The 24,628-nt window shown below is 34.1% G+C and overlaps 1 protein-coding gene across 1 annotated transcript in view; it reads right to left on the bottom strand.

The window, feature by feature from the left end:
* Positions 1 to 3,296: 3,296 nt before the first annotated feature.
* The window catches only part of LOC114457810 (low density lipoprotein receptor adapter protein 1), a 38,929-nt gene continuing 17,597 nt past the window's right edge, over positions 3,297 to 24,628 (bottom strand). Inside the window, exons 3-10 of the mRNA XM_028439904.1 lie at positions 23,080 to 23,192; positions 13,260 to 13,374; positions 11,568 to 11,640; positions 11,409 to 11,495; positions 9,889 to 10,046; positions 8,242 to 8,276; positions 6,067 to 6,095; positions 3,297 to 4,146 (exon numbers count right to left, since the gene is read on the bottom strand). Coding sequence (XP_028295705.1) covers positions 4,100 to 4,146; positions 6,067 to 6,095; positions 8,242 to 8,276; positions 9,889 to 10,046; positions 11,409 to 11,495; positions 11,568 to 11,640; positions 13,260 to 13,374; positions 23,080 to 23,192 — 657 coding nt within the window. The 3' untranslated portion in view covers positions 3,297 to 4,099. The remainder of the gene's footprint in view (positions 4,147 to 6,066; positions 6,096 to 8,241; positions 8,277 to 9,888; positions 10,047 to 11,408; positions 11,496 to 11,567; positions 11,641 to 13,259; positions 13,375 to 23,079; positions 23,193 to 24,628) is intronic.

Below are 24,628 nucleotides of genomic sequence, written 5' to 3'. Positions count from 1 at the left end.
ATACAAGTACAAACAATCAGGCACCGTTTACAGTTTTAGAAATTGGTGAGAAGTTACCAGGGAATGTAAAATTGTCCTGGGACCAGCTTCAAACTAAAAATCAAACATCCCGTTTTCAAAACAAAAGCATCTGTGCCTGTCTTCTAGTCATTTTTAACGCGTTAGTAAATAGGGCTCTTGTTTTGAAGTTAACCGGAAGTTAGATAGAGGATCTCTGGAATGTCGACATAAAATGTGTTTCCACGAGTTTTATGGATCAAATGATCACATGTTAATATTCTACTTGGTCACTTTCTTGCTTAAAATGTTTTCAGATCTTTCAAAGGTGGAGAATTAACGGAGATAGTTTAAACTCTGGGTGCTTCCGCTGTTTTTGCAATGCATCATGGGATACCTGAAAGTGCACTTCGGTGGGAAGTAGACCCTAGTTTGGAGTGGGCAGTGTCGAGGGCTTGTAGTGCGCCATTTCGGACACAGCCTTAGATCTGCCATTTTGTCTGGATCACATGGATCTGTCTCTGTGCATTCTCTGTGTATTTGTGTTTTCCACCCATAGATGATGCTGTTCCCAGTCAGTTTGTTCACAAAAGTCATCCCCCCCCCGCCTTAAAGATTGACAAATACAACTTCATTCCACCCCTCACTAAGCTCACACATCGTTACGTGCCAGAATCTGGTCATTGGTGTCCTCAAAGGAAGGCTTTTCTTTCCTTTTAAATGATGACGGTGATCCAATTATTCTCCAGCAGGTGTCATGACAACAGAGCCTGTGCTATACCTGCAGCCTCCTGTTGTCACCATTAATCTCAGTCAAGATGCCACCAAAGCAGGGAATTCAAGACCGCTGGAGTCTGCCCTGGAACTTGGAGACGAACGTCAAATTGAAAGGTGGATAAAAATAACTCCAGCTTTGATAAAAGAAAACTGTGATAAGGTTTGGAAAGAATCAATCAGGTTTTTTTAAAGGTAGCTGAAAGGGGGGAAAAAAAAAAAACTGCACATTGTAAATCCACATTCAGACACACTGTTTAACCTGAAGCATATATTAGCATCACATTCAAACCCTGCATGAAGCTGTGATTCTATTCACATTCTATCCAATAATACAACATGATATATTCTCAAAAACTCAAAGCTTTGACAATGGAAAAAAAATAGAGATATTCTCTCTTTGAGAGACTTTATCTGTGATCGTTGCAGATGTCTTTAGAGACGAGTGACGTCACTTTATATTTTCTTGCAGAGGAGAATCTGTCACATTCAGTTTTCCAATCCTCTGACATGTGTCAAGTTAATAAAAAAAAAAAAGATCAGAGTAATAATGAAATGCAGCCTTTGAATCAATTATTTCGATTAAAGTAGAGTATTTCTCAAACCTTTCAACAGAAGATTTAATCCATAAACCAATTCAAATAATACAGATAATTTACACAGTTCAGAGTTCTTTTCTGCTTGCATTTTTCAGGCAGTTTAGGACACAATCATCTTGTTTTACCATGCTACCACATTAACCATGAGGGGCACTCAAAGACCCTCACTTTGAGGAAAATAGACCTTTAGTCTACAACAGGGGTACATGTCAAACTGATTTTAGTTCAGGGGCCAAATATGAAGTATTGGATCTTAAGTGGGCCACAGATTTTAGGCAGGAAAACAAGCAATTTCAACATTGATGTCCCCAAGTTTGTACTTTACACAATGTATAAATCATACATAAAGTATGTAAGGTGCCAACAATATCTAGACAATAAGTGACAGTTTTAAATTTTCTCTTTTAAATTTCTTTGATTTCGTGACCAATAGAATATAGAAAATCATTTTTGCTTTCTCCTGTGGGCCGAATTGGATGGTGTAAAGGGCCAGATTTGGCCCCCAGACCTTGAGTTTGACATTTATGGTCTACAAGAGAAATAAAATTTTGAACAAGGATAAGTCAGAAAACCAAGACGATCTCTGTTCGACTCATCTACAGTTTGCAGTTAGCTTCATTGCTAACCCTCGTTACACTGTGTCCTTTTAATAAGTGAATATTGTACATACAAGGGTTCACGTCATCCAACAATGAAATGTGTTATATTATCTATATTATGTGACATACTAAGGTGTAAAAAAAGTTTTTAGACAGACCCTGTACTGATGAATAATAGCATTATAATATGATATCTGTTAAGGCTCTGAGTGCTATTTCCTTCTTTGGTAGCAACAGTCACAGCCAAAAAAAAAAAAAAAAACAAAGTTAAAAACAAAACAAAACAAATTAGAAAAAGCCCAAATTGTTTTTCTAAAAATATTCTGCACTAAAATATTTGACTTGTTTTGGCGACATTGGATCACAACCAGCAGTTTATCCTTATACATTGTTTGGAAATCATTTATTTGAAAAAAAATTGTTTGTTTGTGTCTTTACAGCAAATATTTTCTGAAGATATTCTACATTAAAGAGTTTCCAAGAACTTTTTCCCCTCACCATTTTTAAACTGTACATCATTTAACCAGCAGCTGTCATCCAAGCTGAACATCTGCTGTAGAAGACCATGACAACAAACTGAAAAAAAGTTTGGACCACAAATTATTTTGTTAGCGTTTAGGTTTAGAGATGAGTAAGATTTATCACAGCCAGGGCCACAAAAATCTGATTGTCTGATGTGAGGGCCACATTTTCAACATTCATACCAAGAAAGAAAAGGTTATGTGTGTTGATATGGTCAAATAATATATTATTTCCATTCTTTTTAGTATATTTTTGTTCTTGTTTTGTGTTTCTGGTATCGTGTTGTGTGTTTCTGTTGTAGTTTTGTGAGTTATTGGAGCAATTTTGTGCGTTGTTACAATTTTGTGGGTTTTTGGAATCAATTTTACAGTTTTTATTCATCATTTTGTGTGATTTTCTAGTTTATATTTCTTTGTTTTAATCACTGTTTTTGCTATTGTTGTTTTAACTTGTAAAGTGTCTGAGCATCATGAAAAGTGTTTTTAAATAAAATTTATTATTATTATTATTTTGGAGTTGTTTGGTGCATTTTCATTGTCATTTTGTGTATTTTTTTAAAATAATTTTACGTGTTTTTGTTGCCATTCCTTATGTTGTTGGATTCATATTTTGTTTTGTGCATTGTTTTTGGTCATTTTGTGTATTGTCCTGTCATCATTTGTATTTTTATATAATTTTGTGTGTTTTTGTTGCCATTCTTTATGTTTTTGAAGTTATATTTTGTTGTTTTTGGAAATTTTGTGTATTGCCCTGTCATCTTGTGTATTTTTTATATAATTTTATGTGTTTTTGTTGGCACTCTTTATGTTTTTGTAGTCATATTATGTATTTCTATTGTTTTGTGCATTTTTTTTATTTATTTATTTTTTGGTCATTGTGTATTTCTCTGTCATTTTGTTTGTTTTTGGATTTATTATGTGCGTTTACCTTGGGCCATCAGTTCCTTTACCTGATCTAGGACAATAGAAAAATGGACACGGCGTTCAACACTAAAAATTCTTTGACCTTTTACATTTGGTAGTCATGTTTTTGTTTGAATTGTGTTTGTTGAGTCAAAAATGTATTCTAACAGATGCAGAAATGTGCATGTCAATAAATCCTAAATCATGGGAGTCACTCTTATGTTTTCATTTGCTTTCATCGCTGTTGAAGCTGATAATCCAAGATCCAGTTGACATTTATGTCTCTGAATTGAACATCTTTGAGCTGTCGTGATAAAATAACTCCGTGGGATTATCCATCATCAGTGGGAATTTTTCACAATTACAAACCCAAAACGTCCTCCTTTAAATACTATTTCACACACGCAAGGTTTAGGGAGATCTTGTTTGCTTTGTAGTGTTTTATTGCATCATATTCCATGTGGGAAAGTCTGAGACGTGTTTGTGCAGCATCTTAGTTTGTATGCTGGCGAGCGCCACATGTTTTCTGTCAGATCAATGGAGGCGGGCTGTGTTGCATCAGTCCAGAGGATGGCAGCAGGAGGCTCGCTGCATATTTTTGCTGGGTTGTGATTGAGCAGCCTGTGCCAGCGAGTGGGATTTTTTTTTTTAATTCTTTGCCACGAGGATGCAACAGATTCTAAGAGGAGAGTCTGTTGTGGGTGACTCAGAGCTGCATTGTTAGCGATGCACTGGGAGCAGGACTCGACCAGTCTGTAGGAGACGATGCAGAGGGAGAGAAAACCAAATATCACTGGATAGGTTAGGGACATGAAATATTAATTTAGGAACAAAGATGAAGGATGTTGTGCAAACACAGCTCTGGGTTTTCTGATAACAACTTCAAATAAAAACACAAGAATAAGAGTTACACTGTTTATATTATTCTGTTTTTATTGTAAAGTGTCCTTGGGTGGCCTGAAAAGTGCATAAAATTATAAAGGTAATTTAACAACAAAAGTAGCTCAGGTTACATATTTTACAAACATTGTTATATAGTAAATACAAATTTGCTCATATATCTTCATACTGAAAATAGAAAAACATTCAAGGAAGCCTTTAAATAATCATTTGACATATTGGCTTATCACTTATTTGACCTTTTATATTTTATATGCCTTTAACCTTTTCTTAGAGAATTGTTTTTACTTTGTTCTATTTTTATATTTAGCAACAAATAGTAGATCTTTGTATGTTTTCTTTTTTTAGAAGAATATGTGTACTGATTTAAACTATTAAGATTTTATTGTGATTTTATTCTATTTTCATGTGGGGTAATAACATCTGTAATATCTATCTATCTATCTATCTATCTTGTATCTATATCTATCTATGCTATCTATATCTATCTATGCTATCTATATCTATCTATGATATCTATATCTATCTTGTATCTATCTCTATCTATGATATCTATCTCTATCTTGTATCTATAGCTATCTTGTATCTATGATATCTATCTATCTATCTATCTTGTATCTATCTATCTATCTATCTATCTTGTATCTATATCTATCTATCTATCTTGTATCTATATCTCTATCTATCTTGTTACTATCTATCTATCTATCTATCTATGATATCTATCTATCTATCTTGTATCTATATATATATCTATCTATGATATCTATATATCTACCTATCTTTCTTGTATCTCTATCTATCTATCTATCTATGATATCTATATATCTTGTATCTATATCTCTATCTATCTTGTTACTATCTATCTATCTATCTATCTATGATATCTATCTATCTATCTTGTATCTATATATATATCTATCTATGATATCTATATATCTACCTATCTTTCTTGTATCTATATCTATCTATCTATCTATCTATCTATCTATCTATCTATCTATCTTGTATCTATATCTATCTATCTATCTGTCTATCTATCTTGTATCTATATCTATCTATCTATCTATCTATCTATCTATCTATCTATCTTGTATCTATATCTATCTATCTATCTGTCTATCTATCTTGTATCTATATCTATCTATCTATCTATCTATCTATCTATCTATCTATCTATCTATCTATCTTGTATCTATATATATATCTATCTATGATATCTATCTATCTATCTATCTATCTTGTATCTATATATATATCTATCTATGATATCTATGATATCTATCTATCTATCTATCTATCTTGTATCTATATATATATCTATCTATGATATCTATGATATCTATCTATCTATCTATCTATCTTGTATCTATATATATCTATCTATGATATCTATATATCTACCTATCTTTCTTGTATCTCTATCTATCTATCTATCTATGATATCTATATATCTTGTATCTATATCTATCTATCTATGATATCCATCTATTCATCTAAAGTGAAAGAAAATGGATCTTAATTACAAAAAGATGTTTTATTTTTATTTAGTTTTTTTTAAACAAAGCTTTTTATATTTAATATGATTGGCACCATATAGATGTGTTTTATTTGGAGCTGCATCTCTAAAAAGTAGATTTTACTGTAATTTATAGATCGATGTCAAGTAATCAGAAACTGTAGATATTCTGCTTATAGGAAATATTTATTCAGGTGAAGTTGGGTCAATCATGCAAAATGAACAGGGGATTTAAATGTATAGTGAAGACTTACCAGTGTCTGTCTCCTCTACCTCCATGTTGCTGCATTCCACACAGTGAACAGAAGAAACGAATGAGTAACAGAAGCAGGAAATAGTCCAAAGAAAAACACACACTGGAAAAGTTTTACCAATATGAGGAAAAACTGTGAAAACAGAAAACATGTGCAGCCTCTGCTCCACAATATTACTGTAAATACCACAGGAAGAGGAAGAACAAATGACATTTAGACTAAGTTCAGTAATACAAACACATCTGCAATGGGCCAACACGATGAACTAATGCTAGTTAAATGTAATGATCTGAGGATTAATAAATATTTACATGGATTTAAATCATCACCATATTAAATCAAAACCCTATGAGTCATATTATCTAGTGAAATGTCTAAGAATGGCCCCTTTTTAATGTTTAGATTCAACTAAAGGGGATTGAATGAAAAATATTGGGAATTTTAAGACGACTCATTCCTAAATGTGATATTTATAAGGCAAATTCTGAATAATTAGACCTCTATCTTGTATCTATATCTATCTATGTATCTATCTATCTATCTATCTATCTATCTATCTATCTATCTATCTATCTATCTATCTATCTATCTATCTATCTATCTATCTATCTATCTAGATCCAACTAAATGGGATAGAATAAAAAAAATATTGGGAATTTTAAGACAACTCATTCCTAAATGTGATATTTACAAGACGAATTCTGAATAATTAGGCCTACAATAACAAAATAACCATCAAATTTTAGCTCTAAATGAAAAGTAGGGTTAAAATTATAACTATAATGTTTCTCTCAAGGCAATTTGTGTCTTATTTGTCACAGCTTTCCAAAGAAAAAAACCTAAAAACAACTTCTATTGAAGAAAATCCAGGTTTCTTCCATTAAAAACATTCCCAAATTCCCCCTTTAACAATAAACAACTGCCGGGACGAATGATTCGCATTCTTTCTGAAAACATTTGCTGTGTTACTGCTGCAGTTGTTGACATCCTCGCAGACCCTTTAGAGATGATGCTGACCAGAGAACTGAAAAAGCTTCTTCCAGAAAGTCACATTTCTTCTTCCTCAGTTTGACGAGCGTTCACCTAAAATCAGCGCTTCCTTATTATTTTTGGAGCACTGCGTTAGTGCTGGCCTGCCTTTGCTTGTTGAACACACACACATTATTCTTTGTTTTGTTTTTTTAATAGGCACTTTACAGTTTAAAAATGTACTTACCAAATTGATTACGAATTATGAATTAATAAATATTGTGTCCCAGACAGGTGAATGTATTATTGTGCTAGTACATAGTAGCTCTGAGACCCAAACCACTAATAAATACCTGTTTTTACACAATGTGAGCAAGTAAGCAACTGCCACTTATATTACTGTATGTGCAAAAGCAAAATTTGCAATGGAATAAAATTGGGAAATGTGAATAGATTCACGTGCAACACATGATCTCTACACGTCTTTACTGAAGCAGTGGTAATAAAGTCTGATTCATGATAAACGGTCTGGGTCTGAAGAACATAAGCATTAATTAAATCTATTACTCCCACAACAGAATATTCCTGCTATGTAATGACGGTGGAATATGCTTCATGACCTTTTAAAATATGAATCTAAATATCCATAATGGGCTCCAGCCGCTGTTTAAACCTGCACATCTTTAGTAGATTTACAGTAATGACATTAAACAGTTTTAGTATTAGGTTAACAGGATGCCCACCTGTCTCCCTTTAGGACTGAACACAGTGTGAAAGCTCAAAAAGTCCATATTGTTCCGTCCTTTAACGCCTGCAGCACATTTTATTTTACTTTCTCACCTTTCTTTTAAGTAAGAATAAAACGTTATGGGTCAGTGCAAAAGAATCAAAATAGTAACAATGTTAAAGTTTTAACAGCTGATCGATAAATGTGTAATTTTTTTTTTTAAATTTTATATTTTATAACCGATGTTCTTTCTTTTTTCTGATATATATTTCTATGTTTTTTTCATCACCGTATTGCTGTTGTGTCTTTGAGTTTCTGGAAAAGAACTTCTAAATTAAATGTATTCTTATTATATGTACAAGTATAAGAGCAGGAAAAAAAGAACTTTGGCCATGTTTATAGATTTTTTCTTGAAAATTAGATAAAAATGTGTTAAATAAATGAATACAAACTGTTAAATAGATAAATATAAACTATACCTCGAGAACGGATCTTCAAGCCCGTCCTCCACATCCTGTTGAGACACGACATTGAATCATTGCTGTGCACAAACTCATTAAACTTGTCATCAAGAAAAAAAAAAAATATATATATATATATATATTTTAAACTTATTTGGACCACCCGATAAGATCTCATTTTCTGTGAGTAAGAATAAAATTCTATTTTAGAACATGAACACAGCAGGGTATTCATGCATGGGCCAAGTCAACCTGGAGATCATTTCATTGAGGGTAGTGCCACCTAGTGTTTAACAACTGAAATTAATAAACACCATAGAAACGCTAGGAAATTGTTAGTGATAATTATTTACAACACATGTGTCAAACTGAAATCCGGCCCTTGGGAGCATCCAATGTGGCCCCCAGGAAAAAATATACAATAACAGAAAAAACATGAATCATTGTGTAAATCACCAACTAAAGTTATAGAAATCTCAGCCCCCAGTCTAAATACACAAATTCAATTAAACTCCAAAATATCTTCATCTTAATACACTTATATCACATGATGGCAGTCACTTTGAATCATACATTGTTGAAAGAACTCTTCCACAAAATTTCACCCAAATTAAATTACAAATTTGTCCAAAATTAAGAAAAAAAAAAAAAAAAATTCTAATATAAAAACAAAGTGTAGGCCTCATAGATCAATAATAAAAATAAATAAATAATTTGCTAAAAAAAAAAACATGTAAAATTTAGTTTTGACCTCCTGTAAAGACTCTCTGATTGACGTTTTGTATCATGGGGACCCGTAGACGAATGTCTTTTGGATTTATTGATCCATGAGGACTACACTGTCTGTATCTGATTAAAATCATTAAATCAATTTCAGTTTAAGGTCATTTATTGTTTGGTTATTATTGTCGTTGTCTCACATACTTTATGTATCATTTCTACGTAGAAGTGCAAACTAGGGCACCTTATCATGGCCCCTCATTGAAACTAAAATGCATTAGAATTTACTGATATTTATAAAAAAGATTATTTTAACTAGACAACCGAGATTATTGAAACTCCAAGTTCGTCAATAATCGTCCTAATACCAACTATTTATAAATGCCTGTCTTTTTTTAGAGCTTTTAACTTATGGAACAAACTCCCTAGGAACCTGAAAGACATGTCAACTTTAAAAATATTTAAAAAAAAAAAAAAAGCTTTAAAATCACATATTTTTTTAAACAATCTTAATGTATATATCATGTATTTTTTAATGTATTTGTTGATGTAATGAAAATGTGTTTTCATGTACCTTTTTATGTAATGTTTCTGTATATTTTTAACTGTCTTTCATTTTTCTGTTCTTACATGTACTAGAACCTTTTTTTTATGGACCCCAGGAAGATTAGCAACCACCACGGTGGAAGTTCATGGGGAGCCAATGAACAAATAAACAAATAAGTGTTGAAATTGCTCATTTTTCCACCTAAAATCTGTGGCCCTCTTTAGGTCTGTATTTGGCCCCTGAACTAAAATGAGTTTGACAGCCCTGATCTAACAACCTTGCTTCTATGCTTCCTGATCATCTTAAAAAAAATCAAGTTTAGAATCACGCGCTGATGCGTGTGATTTTTTTTGCACACACGTTGAACTACCATTGCACTGCCTTCACCATGAACTTACCCACGAGTCATGTTTGATGGGTCTCCGTCGAGTGGGATTGCTACGAGGTGAGAGGAGGCTGAGAGACGTAGAAAAAAAGGGCCTCCGGAGCTTCTCCTCCATCACAATGGGTTTGTGTGCCTCGGGGTCCATGGAGCAAGGCAGTCGTGGGTGAGACGCTGAAAAGAGAGACGAAGGAGAGGAAATGTGAAAAGCAGAGAGAACCAACAATTGGAGAGTGATGGGAATGAGAATCCAATGTCTTCATCCCTCTGACTGTAGATGATCCTATGGGCTTTGTTAATGTCACTGCATGGGAATCTAACTCACAAAAATCCCCAGGCCAACGCAGCACCAACCAAAAATGTTAGAAAATGAAATATTGTAGCCATATATTAACAATATACAGTCATTTTTATTAAACGTTTTTTGAATAGGAGTCAAATAAACACAAAGAAAAAAGGTTTTATGTTCTTTCATTATTCTTCTTTCGAATAAAAAGTGCAATGAACAATCTGCAGTCATTCATATATACGTGTTTTTAAAAGAAATTAATTGAACAACAACAACAAAAAATCTATTGTGATGTGTCATATTTCTTTATTCAAATAAAAAAAATCTTTATCTTAAAATCTAGAGAGCTATTTAAATAATTAATAATTATATAAATCTGTTCACCTCAAGTCAAACTTAAAACATGTTTTAACTACTGTATAATTCTAAATCATCAAATGCTACTACTGTGAGAGAAACATTCAACATGTTCTGATAATTCTCAGGTGCTAATGTGACATATAGTTAATAGCAGGGTTCGGGGTCAATTACATTTTTCATATCCAATTACATCTTCAATTATCCATGTTCAATTACAACTCAGTTTTACGATTATGGTGACCTGCATTTTTTTCCCCCAATTACAATTAAAACTCAAGCGATTATTTTTCCTCTGAAAGTTAATTACAATTACATTCTTAATTACTGATCCTTTAATAAATAACCCAATAACATGCAACCTTCCTCTTGTGATAGCTTTTTCCACTTAAATCAGCCGTAAAATACCCTAAAAAACATATTATCTAATATCTAATTAGTTTTTTATCTCTTGGTTACCTTGTTAGGTTTCCTAATCAATGAAAATATTATTTATTTATTATCATAAAATTATGATAATGGCAGCAACACTTTTTTTTTTCTGATAACAATTCCAATTATTATTTATTTTTAATTAATTCTAATGAATTATGTGGTTAGAAATTAATTAGAATTAACTAATTGACCCCAACCTTGGTTAATCAGTTAATCCTGTGTGAGAGTGCATATTTAAGACTGTATAACTATAAAGGTCATTATAAAGTAATGACACATGCTTTAGGCTCGAGCTTGACATTTAATTGACAGCACTGGCATTTTCAGATTGAGCAGTTTTATTATAGCAAAAGTCAAAATTGGTCCAGTATTCACTACTTTTGCTCTCAGTGCAGACAGATACAACTTTCCTTTTTGCGTGCAGGTCCTTGGATGAAAGAAACAGATGGATTTACCTGCCGGGGCACACGGAGTAACTGTTGTTTCTGTCCGTCTGTTGCTCGCTGCACAGGGGCAGCACGTCCTAGCCTTTTTGCTTTTGTCTGCAAATTGAAAATATAATGTCAGAAAGAACTAAACCAAGAGAAAAAGTAGGATTTTGTTCGAAAACGTACCTTCCTGAGCGATTTCCCAGAGATCTAAAGCAACTTTGAAAGCCTGGGCAACTGTTAATGTCACAGCCTGAGCCTGCAGACATGTACCAACAACAAAAAAACACAAAAAAAAGAATGCATCCCACAAAAATAGAAATAAGAGAAAGAATTAGTAAGAAATACAACCAGATATTGTGATATTAACAAGTCAGAAGATATATCGTCAATGGTACAAGTGGTACCGATGCAAATCTATCTAGTTTGTTTTACCATATTTGAGTATATATATATATATGTAATTCTATAGCTTATCTTATATCATAATACTTGTTTTGGGAGTCACTGCTTTTGCTACTTCTCAGAACAGCATGAAAAGCACAGTTAGATGGATTACTGAGTGTGTCCTAACCCAAGACCTTCCCTCAAACAAGCCGCACTACAGAACTCACTCACACGTGCTGTCCCTCATAGGGGAACAAGCTAAAAGTGCAGCTGTTTATTAATAAATGAGTCGTCTTCCTAGTCAGACATTTGAATTAAAATGATCAAGATTTAAATCGTATATCGCCATTAAAAATAAAAATATATATATCGAGGTATGAGTTTTGGTCCATATCGCCCAGCCCTAACGTATACATGTTAATATTATAAGAACATGTTTATATCTTAAATCTCGGCTGTGTAGACTGTTCTAGTTTGGTGTTTAAAAAACTTGTTATGCAAAGTTAATGCACAGATGGGAATATTTTGTGTAATGTAACATAAAGATTTTAGACTGGCATGCATTGTTAGTCAATTTTGTTGTGTTTTATTTGTGTTTATATTTGCACTTTAAATAGGAAAAATTATAGGATATGTGAGTATGCCCAGAGTTAGTCAATTTTTTTTTTTCTCTTTCAAAAAATATCATCCCATATCGTAATCGTTGAGTCCAGTAACATATATCATCCCACCACTAGTATTCAGTATATCTTCATAAAAAATTGAATAATGCATCATAATTTGAAGAGCAATCCAGCCAAGACAGCCACAAGATGGAGCCACACACACACCATCTGCAGCTCATAGCATTGAGAGCAGTGGTTCCCAAACTGGGGTACGTGTACTCCTAGGGGTGCATGAGCACATTGCAGGGGGTACTCAGACAAGTTTAACAGATTATTAAAAACTGGGTCCTTTTTAGGATTTTTTTTGAGCAAATTCACCACAAACTACCAGTATTATTGCTAAATAAATTATCATATTTTCTTGCAATTTATATAAACAGGATTATTTTATGCTGTAGAGGCCATTTTATCACACTTCTGGCAAAAGGAGACAATAATTAGTTACATTTTACAAAAGAAACATTATTTATTTACTATTGAAGTAATCACATTAAAGTTGCAGGATTCTTTTTAAATAATTTACAATTTGCAAGCATTGTTTAGAATTTGTTGATTAATCCTTAGGAAACCAATGTTTGAGACACGTTTAGGGGTTTATGAGAGGCCGCTATTCCACATATAAAATGCATATGACATTATGGAGATGGCACTTGTGATATGAAGAGAGGGTACACATGATTTGACAAAAATGCAAAAGGGGGTACATGGAACAAAAAAGATTGGGAAGCACTGATTTAGAGCTTTACTTATCAACAGGCTTAAATGCTTCTACTCGTGCAAAACTATCAGCATTAAAATCCAACGCAGTCCAGCAAAGTTCACTTACAATTTTCTTTTTTTGGCAGAGGAAGGCGTGGCACTCCAGGCTCTCATTGAACTGACTCTGAGAGACGTACGCAAAGACTTTATCCTGAGTTTTATCTGCTGTGCAGTAGGAGATTCTGGAAGAAAGCAGAAAGAGGAATGTGGAGGATTGAAAAACACTTGTATGTGCATTTAATCAAACTCTTTTGCACAGTGCTCTTAATGATCGGAAGTAATCAGAGAAGTAGAACTGATTGCTTCCGTGTTGTCTTAAGGCAAAACATAATTGCTACACATTAGACACATAACAGAAATCCAGACTGCACACATGACAACAGAGGTTTCCCTCCTTCCTTTAGGGGTAAAACTTTGCACATGCATCAGCGAAACGATTCAGAACGATAAGAGCAGCAGTTTGGATGAATAACGTGTTGATTGGGCCTCACAGCTGCTGGGAGCACAAATGAGCTGTAATGACACACTAGAATTAAAGCTGTCAACCTACATCAGGGGTGTCAAACTCATTTCAGTTCAGGGGCCAAATACAGAGCAGTTTGATCTCAATTCAGTTCATTTATAAATGATTGATTTTGTTAGCATTCTTTGTGTAATCTAGAGCCTAGGTATGGGTACCCCCAGGGGTACACAAACTATCATAAAACACTGACAACGTTAGAAACTAGAATATAAATAGAACAGTTAATGTTAATGCTAATGCTAGGCTAACGCTAGGAATCAGAATCGGTTTTTGTTGCCAAGTACATTCACACATACGAGGAATTTGTCTTGGTGTATTGGTGCGAAAGAAGAAAACAAGGCTAAAAGAACAAATAGCTAAATAAAATAAAACATGAGACGCAATTAGTAGAATTTTAACAAAAAGTTATTGCTAACTAATGCTAGGTTAATGCAATTGCTAGGCTAATGATAATGCTAAGTTAAAGCTAATACTAGGTCAATAATAATGCTAGTATAATGCTATTGCTAGGTTAATGTTATCACTAGGCTAATGATAATGCTAGGTTAAAGCTAATACTTGGTCAATATTAATGGTAGGCTAATGTTAATGCTAGGTTAATGTTATTGCTATGCTAATGTTAATGATGATGCTTGGTTAATGCTATTGCTAGGTTATAGCTATTGCTAGGCTAATGCTAGCTAATGCCAATGATAAGCTAATGCAGTGTGATGCGTACAAGTGTCTGCATCCTCATTTGTATTTTCTTCAGGAAATGCAAATATTCTACTTATTATTATTATTATTATTATTATATATTATTCCTCTACAGGATAGGTAAAATTCACTGTAGGGCTACATTGTTTATGACATTACATTATTATGTTTTTTAAGTTTGCAGGAGCAGGGGGTACATGGCTTTAGGTTAATTGTCTGAAGGGGCACAGGACTGTGAAAACTTTGGGAACCACTGATTGAGAGGAATTTTGTGGAAATGTTTGTGAGAAATTGCAAGATTTGTGTAAAAATTGAGAGTTCTTTCCAGAATTTGCAATTGAAAATGACTGCATTCATGTGATATAAACAAAGAGGGAGAAATGCAAGCCCCTATTAACACTGTGGAGTTTCATTAAACTGGTGAATTGGAGATATCTAGATTATTTGGTCATTTACACAATAATTCGCATTTTTACTTTCTCATGTCGGCCAAACTGGATGATCTAAAGCAGTGTTTCTCAACCTTTTCAGCCCGTAACCCCCAAAATAAAGGTTCCAGAGACTGGGGACTCCCACTGTACCTGAAGGTGGTTGAACACTGACATGAGAATTGAAGAACAGTCATGTGGAGACAGGACCATCCATAAGGTGGAATAAAGGGGAGAGATTTTTGGGGTCCATCCATAAAGTCAGCAAAATGATGGTCCATTATTCTATGAATCTGTGATAACCACATTTATTTATTTATTTATCTGAATAATATCCACTGTTATCCAGGAAGTTTATTATCATTTGCACCATAGTACAGTATATAGTCATCTTATCCTTGTTTAAATTAGAAATAAAATTGGTTAATAGTGACAAAAAATGGTGGAAAAGGTGATGAAATGGAATTTTAAAAACCACAGAAATTGGTTAAAAGTTGCAAATTAGAGTCGCCAAAAAACAGATAGAAAAAGTAGGAACAATTGGGAATTGTGAATGTGGTTAAATTAGCAAAAATAAGCATGTGATATAGTGAAAAGAGGGGAAATAATGAGAAAATAATGGGTCAACATGTGTGACATTACGTGGGAAAAGTGGTGGAAAGGGTTTATAAGTGTTAAAAATGTCATGAAAGTGGAAAACATGCAGAAAATGCATTGAAATCTGATGGTGAAGTGTCAAAAATGGGAGTAATGTAGCAAAAATGCATTAAAAGGAGGAAATATATGGCAAGAAAAAGTGATGAAAATAGGTTCAAATATGGCAAGTTTGGTGTAGTAAAGTAAGTAAGTAAAAACAAGCAAAAATGGGCTCAAATTGTTCAAAAAATATTCTTAGTTACTTGAAGGCATCTGGCGACCTCCTCCCAGTGTAGGGTTGAGAAGCCCTGCTCTAAAGGGTCGAATTTGGCCCCCGGGCCTTGAGTTTGACACATGTGGCCTACATGGATTGAATGTGAAACCTTGATCTAAAATTTCTTTAAAAAAAAAAAAAAAAATACAAATTGTTTTTTAGTAGGTGTACAGTATCTCAAAATCTAAATCTCCAAAGCTTTTTTCTTTTTTTTCTTCTCCTCAGCAGCTTCAAAGGCTTCATTGAGGTGGTGATGGACACAAAAGCTATGGATTTGCTTTTGTCACAGATTTTTCTAGCAGGCCTGTTAAGCCTTATCGACCTCCAACAGGCTGCTTTAGTGTCTGAAACTATCAGCAGGCATCGAGTTTGCTTCCTTGTGTGACTGATGCACTTGACCTTTGCCTCTATCATTAAATTCTACATGCTTAACTGAAGCATGGGCCAAACTTGGGGGTGTGGGGGGTGTGGGGGGGTTTTCCTCTCATTAAAGCAATGGATGCACTTTGATGTGTGAGCCGAGGCGATGTTGGTATTTTTCTCTGAACAGGACACATCAAACGCTGCTGATAACTGTCGCTCTAGAGTCAATGATGATGAAAAACACCATCGAGCAATGGTTGGATCACAGAAGAATCTCCATCATTACAGCGTATACTGATGAACTGCATAAAAAGAAAGGATTCATTCAATCAAACACCCAGCATAAAAGTCATCAGCCCTCCTGCATCTCTCTCAGACTGTTGACTATTTGCAATACTCATGCATGACCCACATAGCAATGCCCAGGACACCCCCCCAACCCCCCACATCCTTATTCAAACTTATATTTGGACCATAACTGCATTAAAATTAGCAAAGGAAAAGTTGAAAGAAGGGTTGGCCCCATTACAACCAAAACAACAAAGATCTAACCACATTACAAATAGATGAATGCAATGCGAATGCAATTATTTACATTATAAACAAATATGTACTTTTTTTTCAAAAAAAAAAAAAAAAAAAAACAAACATTTATTTTCATCTTTTTTAATTAAGTGCATTAAAAACTTAAACAGGCTTGGTTTAAAATATATTTATATATTTATTTGGTACTCTCCCTCCTATATATATATATTTATTTTATTTTTTTCATCTTTTTCAATTAAGTGCATTCCAATTTTAAATTGGCTTGGTTTAAAAGTTATTTATATATTTATTTGGTACTTTTTTTTCCAAAAAAAAAAAAAAAAAAAAGAAAAAAAGAAAAAAAAAAAATATTTTCATTTTTTTCAATTTAGTGCATTAAAAACCTAAACTACCTTGGTTTCAAATGTGTTTATTTATTCATTTGGTGTTTTTTTTTTAATGCATTATTTTTTTTTTCTGAATTAACTTCTTCTAAGATTTTTTTTATATTATTAATAACAATATAATGATAAGGCATAAAACATATACAGTCTTTTGTCCTGCAACAACAGAGATATCGTAGCAAAAATAATACAGACAATAAATACAGTATGTCCCTACTGATGATAGGAATAAGAATGTGGTCTAAGACAAAAAACGCTGCGTTAAAATAATAAATAAATAATACAAACAATGAATAAGTATTGAGTAGAAGTGGATCCACTTCGCCCCATGGCAGTGACTGGTAATTGTATTTGATGTTGTTGAATTACAGATAAATAAAAGTAAATATAATGTCTATAATCCTTGTAGAGTATACACGTTGTTGTATTTTTCACAAGGTAGTAACAATGTCTTGGGTGAAAATCCAATTGTCCAAAACAACAAAAACATACAAAATCCAACAGTTAAAGATTTATTTTGTATTATTCAGCTCAATATAGCTTTTTTTTTTTTTTTTTTTAAACACACAAAAAAACACATTTCTGACTCAAACCTCACAACAGATCTATGAGTGGCTTTCTACAAGAAAAACTGTTATTTTCCAGAATGTGCCCCAAGCTTTCCAAGAACAATATGCTGTAAGGAAAATATGAAATTAGGTCAGTGCACAAACAGTCCATGTCTGACAAGCCTGTGCCCCCAAACTTAAGTGGATCAGTAGATTCTGTCACTGTGGCATTACCAGCATGAATATTAAGCAATAAAAAAAAGGGCGTGAAATTATCATTTCAAAAGCATTATTCAACAGGATAAAATCAGAATCAGAAATCAGAATCAGAAATGTTTTTAATGGCCATGTACAGTTTTAAGGACAGTACAAGGAATTTGTCTTGGTAGTTGGTGCACAAAACAAACAACAAAAAAAAAAAAAAAAAAAAGAACAACCCAGCAACAATAATAATAATAATAATGATAAATATAAAGGATGAGGGATAAGTAAAGGATAGATAGAGAATAAAGGATAAATATATATATATATATATATATATATAAAAATGTATGAAAATAGGGTAGTATTCTAATTTCATCCTCAATTTTTATATTTAAAGTATTTAAAGTGTTGTTATTTAAACCAATTTAAAGGTTTGCAGTGTAAATATTGTAATAATACATATTAGAGTGTAATAATATATTAAAATCTATATGGATTTATTTAAGCTCCCCATAACAAACCTCTAAAAAGACATCGAACAACCTGCATTTTGACTTTTAATTATAAATAAATGTATGTATGTATAGTTTCAATTATACTGCATTTATTCTGCTAAGAAAAACACAATAATATCTGAACAAAAATGCTCTTCATTATTCCCACCAACGTGACAGAAATTCTCAGTATAAGCTGTCAGAACAAAACAACAATGGAGAATAAATAATTAAGGCTATCGGTGTTTTTTTTCTCTCTATAAGCTGCAGTAACAGAAGCGTGGAGCTGTCATCGTGCATCACGTCTCCAAAGAAACTCCCTGGACTGCAAGCCTTTGATCTCCTGACTGTAGCACACCGGTGTTTGTGAGGCACTGAAGGAATATCACTGGAAATAATTAAATATTTACCGCACAAAGCCTCGATCAAACGTCACACATCAAAGCCTGGAATTGCATTTTCATACACTGATTAAAGCAGGTCTGCTGTTACACTAAACTGTTCCACTTTAGTTGAACTCTCCACCAAACAAAAGTGCTTTGTTTTGGCAGCAGGACGGCAGTCACAAAAAAGCTATTTGTACTAAAATTAATAACGCATGTTATTTACCACCTGACCGTGGCTCAGGTGGTAGTGGGTCGTCTTCTGATCGAGAGGTTGGGGGTTCGATCCCAGTACCTGACTATGTGTCGAAGTGTCCTTGGGCAAGACACTGAACCCTAAGTTGCTCCCAGTGGTCGACTAGCGCCTTGCATGGCAGTCCTGTCCCACTGGTGTGTGAATGTGAGAGTGATTGGGTGAATGAGCTGATGTGTAAAGCGCTTTGAGACTGCTTCAGTGTGGTGATATAGCGCTATATAAAATCAAGTCCATTTACGTCCATTTACCATGTTTGTGTGCATTTGTCATGTTCTGTATAAAAAGGATCCAACAGCATCATTGTCTGCTAGTTTTAAATATGGGAGGCTTTAAAAGAAGGCGGTTCGGACATTAAATATCAGGGTTAAATCAATGTCCTTAAAGGGATGTCCAATAAAGCCTTTTTAGGTCAATAAATAACAAAAGAAAGCCAATTGATTGCAATCAATTATCCTCATTTACAGAAGATACCGGTAAAAGGATTGTCCACTTTGTTAAAAAAAAAACAAAAAGGAACATTATTCTATTGATTCTCACTAAAACACAAAGACGGGCGGAAATCTGTTTAAAAAATGTATAAAAGAATAATATGTGATATTCAAAAAGGACTTAGTATTTACTTTATGCCTTACAATACAGTGATTCTCAACTAACATCACCTTCAAATAACAAGCCAAACTTCAATACCAATAAATGAAGTTCATTTATTCAATGTTTGGGGGGAAAAAACAATAAGAATACATTAATAGGAAGTTCATAAAATCAAACGTTCTTATTAGTTGTTAAAACTGAACTTCTGCTGCCAGTAAAGTGAAGACAACGTTGATTTTTGCCAGCGACGACTGAAAATTGGTCTGCGACCTAATTTTGGGCTCCAACCCAAAGGTTGAGAACATCTGCTGAAATAGAAAACCACACTGTACATTGGTAGATAAGTTGCTATCTCTGAAATGTTTTTCTTTTGACCTTTTCTATTATAATCCAATGTTATTTGTTCTCTTTTCTTCACTCTGTTTTGTTAACTTACCTCTGTTTAATCTCCAAAGCTTTCACCAAATAAAGTGGCTTTTTGAAAGGCTTCCCCCGCATGTGTGAGTGACATTAACGTAATGACATCAAACTGGCTGTAAAGGAAATCTTAGCTTTCAGAAACTGTAGGGCAAATAACAGCAAATAACCTGGACATTTCCAAAGATTTGTAAAAATATAAAAATAAAAAATATAGTAAAAAATAGTAGTAAAAAATATCCCACTGACTTTTATCAGACTGTTTAGATTTTCACAGAAATGCATCCCTGATGAGTTTAATAAGGGACACATAGATTACATTTTTCAAGGGACGGTTAAAAACCCTGTTGAAAATCTAATTTAAACATTTAAATTAAATATTTTTATTAGATATTTTTTTTAAAAAAAATAGCGTAAGCCTCATAAATCAAAGATGTGCTGGAAAAAAGAAAGTAAAAGGTTTAAATTGCAGCTCAAATGTTTGTTTTGATCTACACTTTTAACGCATTGCATTGTGGGATGTGGAGTCCTGAATGCATAGAAGTGTTTTTACTTCATTCTTACCATGAAATGTAAGTGTAAATGTAATGGCAAACAAGAAATAACATAAATCGTCCTCCTGTAGCTTTAAATCCTGCAAGCTTAGCCTAGCATCTGCGAACTAGCTCAACAAATTGTTTTGCTTTAAAATTTAAATTTAACTCAAATAAATTAAACAGCAAATACGTTTGATATCTGAAAAATGAACACTTAAACTTTCTAAAACACCAGAGCTGGAGCCCAAAACGAGTTTTCCCTCTTCATTTATTCTCTCTTAATTTAAAGGCATATTGCTGCTGTGTTTTGATTTATGGCAGTTGCCGATTTTCATCTCGAGTTTTATGAATCACAAAACAGGCATAACTCCAAACAGGCTGATGAAATCAATAACACTGAAAGCATAAATCACACTACCTCTGCATTGTTTGTGTGCGGATGAATATACAGAGAGAGGGCAAGCAATGAGGCGATAATTCCAATACAGCGCACAACGCCTTCATGTCTGTCTTATAACCCTGTTTAAATCCACCCTGAGGGGAAAACAGACTGACTCTCCATATGTTTGAATACACAATTACCTCTGCAAACACACACACATTTGAATACACACTCGGGGCTTTAAGCTGCACACACTCGTAGGTCTGCTGATGCATGAACCTAAGTGGAGACATTTAAGCACACACACATGCAGTTTGTGTGTAAAAATCAGGACGACAAACATTTTTTTTTACTACCCTCCACTTGTTTTGGTAACCAACAATTAGATTATGTGCAAAACAAGAAAACATAGTCATCAACATCCCCCGCCAGATTGGTTGTCATTAACTCACAACCTTTCCCTAAAAGTCCTAAATCTAAGAAGTTAGATGTATACATAAGAAAATATTATCACATCGGAATATAAAATTACTAACTATCTTAAACGATTTCTAAGAAAAGCAACCCCTTTGAGGATACCTTGAAAAAATAAAGAAAAACGGAACAAGAGCAATAACTCCGGAAAAAGTAATTGTGCACTTCTCATTTTCGAACTCCAAGCCGCACACCGAATTTGGTTGTCGTATCCTTAACTGTTTCTGTGAAAAGTTGTCCCCTTTGACGATACCTCGAACAGAGTCCAAAAAAACGGAACAAGGGCAATAACTCCGGAAAAAATAATTGCGTGCTTCTCATTTTCTAACTCCATCAAGGTATTGATACCCTGAAGCCACACAGCAAATTTGGTTATCATATCTTAAACAATTTCATGTGATGGGGGATGATAATAAGAAACAAGAAGCAGGAGAGCAAAAAAGGAGATGGGGCTCAGAGGGGGCGGGGTCTAACAATGAGCAGATGAATGAAAACGCTCTCAATACCTGCACTGTATGTGGTTCTTATTATCCATGATTCTAAAAAGAGCCATTAGCTCTCAATATTCGAGCCTTAATATTAGAGTTTATAACAATATGAGCAGAAAGAAAAAAAAGTAGTATTTTTTTAAGACATATGGGGGGAAGGACAACAGGGAAGGAGAGATAAGGGGGGAAGAGCAGATCAAAGGCTTGTGGTCTGTTGCAGCTGATAAGGTGGATCAGACCAATACATGGACACACACAGAACACAAAACACTGAGCACACTACAATCCCTATATTGTAAAAAAAAAAAAAAAAAAAAAAAAGAGCTATAAAGGCCAGAAGAGGCCACGCCCACCCAGCAGGATGAAACCCTCTGCTGGGCTCTGATTGTTATTTCTATAAAGCTCTGTATGTATTGATTAAACCTGAGTTTCACAATAGACCGCATTGATTCTGAAAAAAGCAATTAAATGAAAAGGAATTGCCTCAAAATTGACATAACAGTATTTTTGAAGTAAAAACTGGTCCATTTACTACTATTTTTATTGGTTTGCTCATACAATGTGATTTACCAGCAGTGCTGAAAGGGAAATTTTAGATTTTGTTTTTCAACCTTAAGGTCGTGACCCCATGTGGAGTCACCTGGGATTAAAATGGAAACGTCTAGTATACTGATTAAAGTTGATCATTATTATTTAATTATTATTCTTTACCATACATAACCTCAAACAAAAGTATTCTATACATTTATTTTTTCAAATATAATTCTAGTTCAAATAAAATGCAGTAAAATAAATTTTCTGAGCTGGCGTATCTTGTCACTGTGTGCACACAAACATGATCGAAAACGAATTCTCCTGAAAAAATGTCTACGAGTCGCCAGAAATTTGTGACCCGAAAAAGGTTGGGAACCACTATTTTAGGAGGTTGTTTCAGTCCAAATATCTTGGAAAAAAAAAGACAACTGCCCAATCAGCAGAATTAAATTTAAATACTTTGATAAGTCTGCATATAAACAAGATTGATAAGTCAGACTTTTACAGAACAAAAGCAAATGTTATAAATCTTAAAGAGAATCAAAACAGTTTTAAATGTATTGTTTTTGATTAGGAAAGTTTAAAAAAAAACAACAAAAAACTCCATTACCACTACTGGAAATTCACTTAGAAAATTTTACAATGAATACACAATTATCAAACGCAAATAAATTAATTATACTTATTGTGATTTTTACTTTTTGGACCAGGAAACGTCATGACAGACGTACCTGTATATGGAGACGTCCTCGATCAGGTCTGTCGTCTCTGTGTCCGTGATGATGATGCCTTTTGGTGAAACTGTCAGCGTAACTTTACGAAACTTCTTCGTGCTCGCTCTCGCCTGCGGATGTGAAAAGCAAAAGCAGAAACAGATTGACAGTAAAATCCACTGGAAGAAGTCGTGCCTTAGGTAGACGCAGAACTAAGCTGACAGCCTGCAATAAGTGATAAAAGAGCACTTGAGACCCTGGATTGCACTCTGTGGGGAAATATTAAATAGCCTACTTTTTCTAAAAGCTAAAAATGGGAAAAAAAAAAAAATAAAATATATATATATAAAAATAGAGTGGAAAGGTTGGTATTATGTGACCTCCACTGCTCAGAATGAGTTAGGCTCAGTCGGTTGCTGAGTGCAGTAAATGCAGTGCTAGAAGTGCTGATATTGTGTTTTGTAAGAAAAGCCTGTTGACAATCACAATGACCTTCTTACACTGGAAATAACAAAGTGAGAATAGGGTCATTCCATGTCATGTTTACCAATTGTTCTTTAACGCATTCAGTGCCAGCCATTTTCAGATTTTCTACCCCCTCAGTGTCAGCCGTTTTTGAGCATTTTGGCCCTGTTAGTTGATGATTTTATCTCACCATCGCAACATTATCAATAATCTACTCATGACCACACATGTTCTGTGTTAATATGTGGAGCTGTGAGCTGCTGGATACGTCACAATATCACTTCGTAGCGCAATAATCTCACTCGTTCCTGCTTCTTCCTCCTTTGCTGGGTAGCATCAATGGCTAATCTCTCATCAAAAGGTGTACTGCTGCCATCTTCAGGGCACAGTTGGTCACTACAACACCCCACAGCTTAGATATTGATGAGGGACCTCCGCCAGGGTGTTTTCTAGTGATTCCCGTGAAAAAACGCAATAATTCAATTGACAACGCTGTACATTTTTAGTTTGATCGGATGTATACTTTTTGAGATATGGACAATTTAGTGAGGGGCTTATGTCCATTTTCAGCTTCCAATAGCTCAGGAACTACGTCATATAGGTAACTGAAATTTGGTAACATAATAAAGCTAATCTCGCTGTAAAGTTGTTTACTGGAGGCCCAAATTAACCTGGCATGAGCCAGATTGTTCTGTAGCCCCTCCCTCTAACTTGAGTTCTCCACATCGATCTGGGTCTGTGTCTGGTGAATCTTTTCGGAACCAGGGAGGGACATGAACAGAATGCTTGAAGCTGATTGGCCGAAGCGCCTGTCCACCATGATTTGTTTTAGCTAATCACACGGTAACAAATGATGATGTCATCATTGGCATGCGACGCTGAGACGCTGCTACAACAACAACAAGGCTCCGCTGGTGAAAACTTTCTTTTGGGATAGTAATGCTGCGGTCATTATGTCGTTGAGTGACTCCATCTTGCAGGCAAGTATAGGCCTAAATATCTTAGAGCCAGAAACGCCAAAAACATTTTTCCAATTTTGAGGGCTGGCATGTCCACCAGATTGAATACATAGTAGATATTTTTATATATTCTGAGAGAGTAG

The sequence above is a fragment of the Gouania willdenowi genome, chromosome 24 (assembly GCF_900634775.1).
Source record: "Gouania willdenowi chromosome 24, fGouWil2.1, whole genome shotgun sequence".
NCBI classification, from domain to species: Eukaryota; Metazoa; Chordata; class Actinopteri; order Blenniiformes; family Gobiesocidae; genus Gouania; species Gouania willdenowi.
The sequence above is the reverse complement of the archived record's forward strand: the minus strand, read 5'-3'. Positions and strand labels throughout refer to the sequence as shown.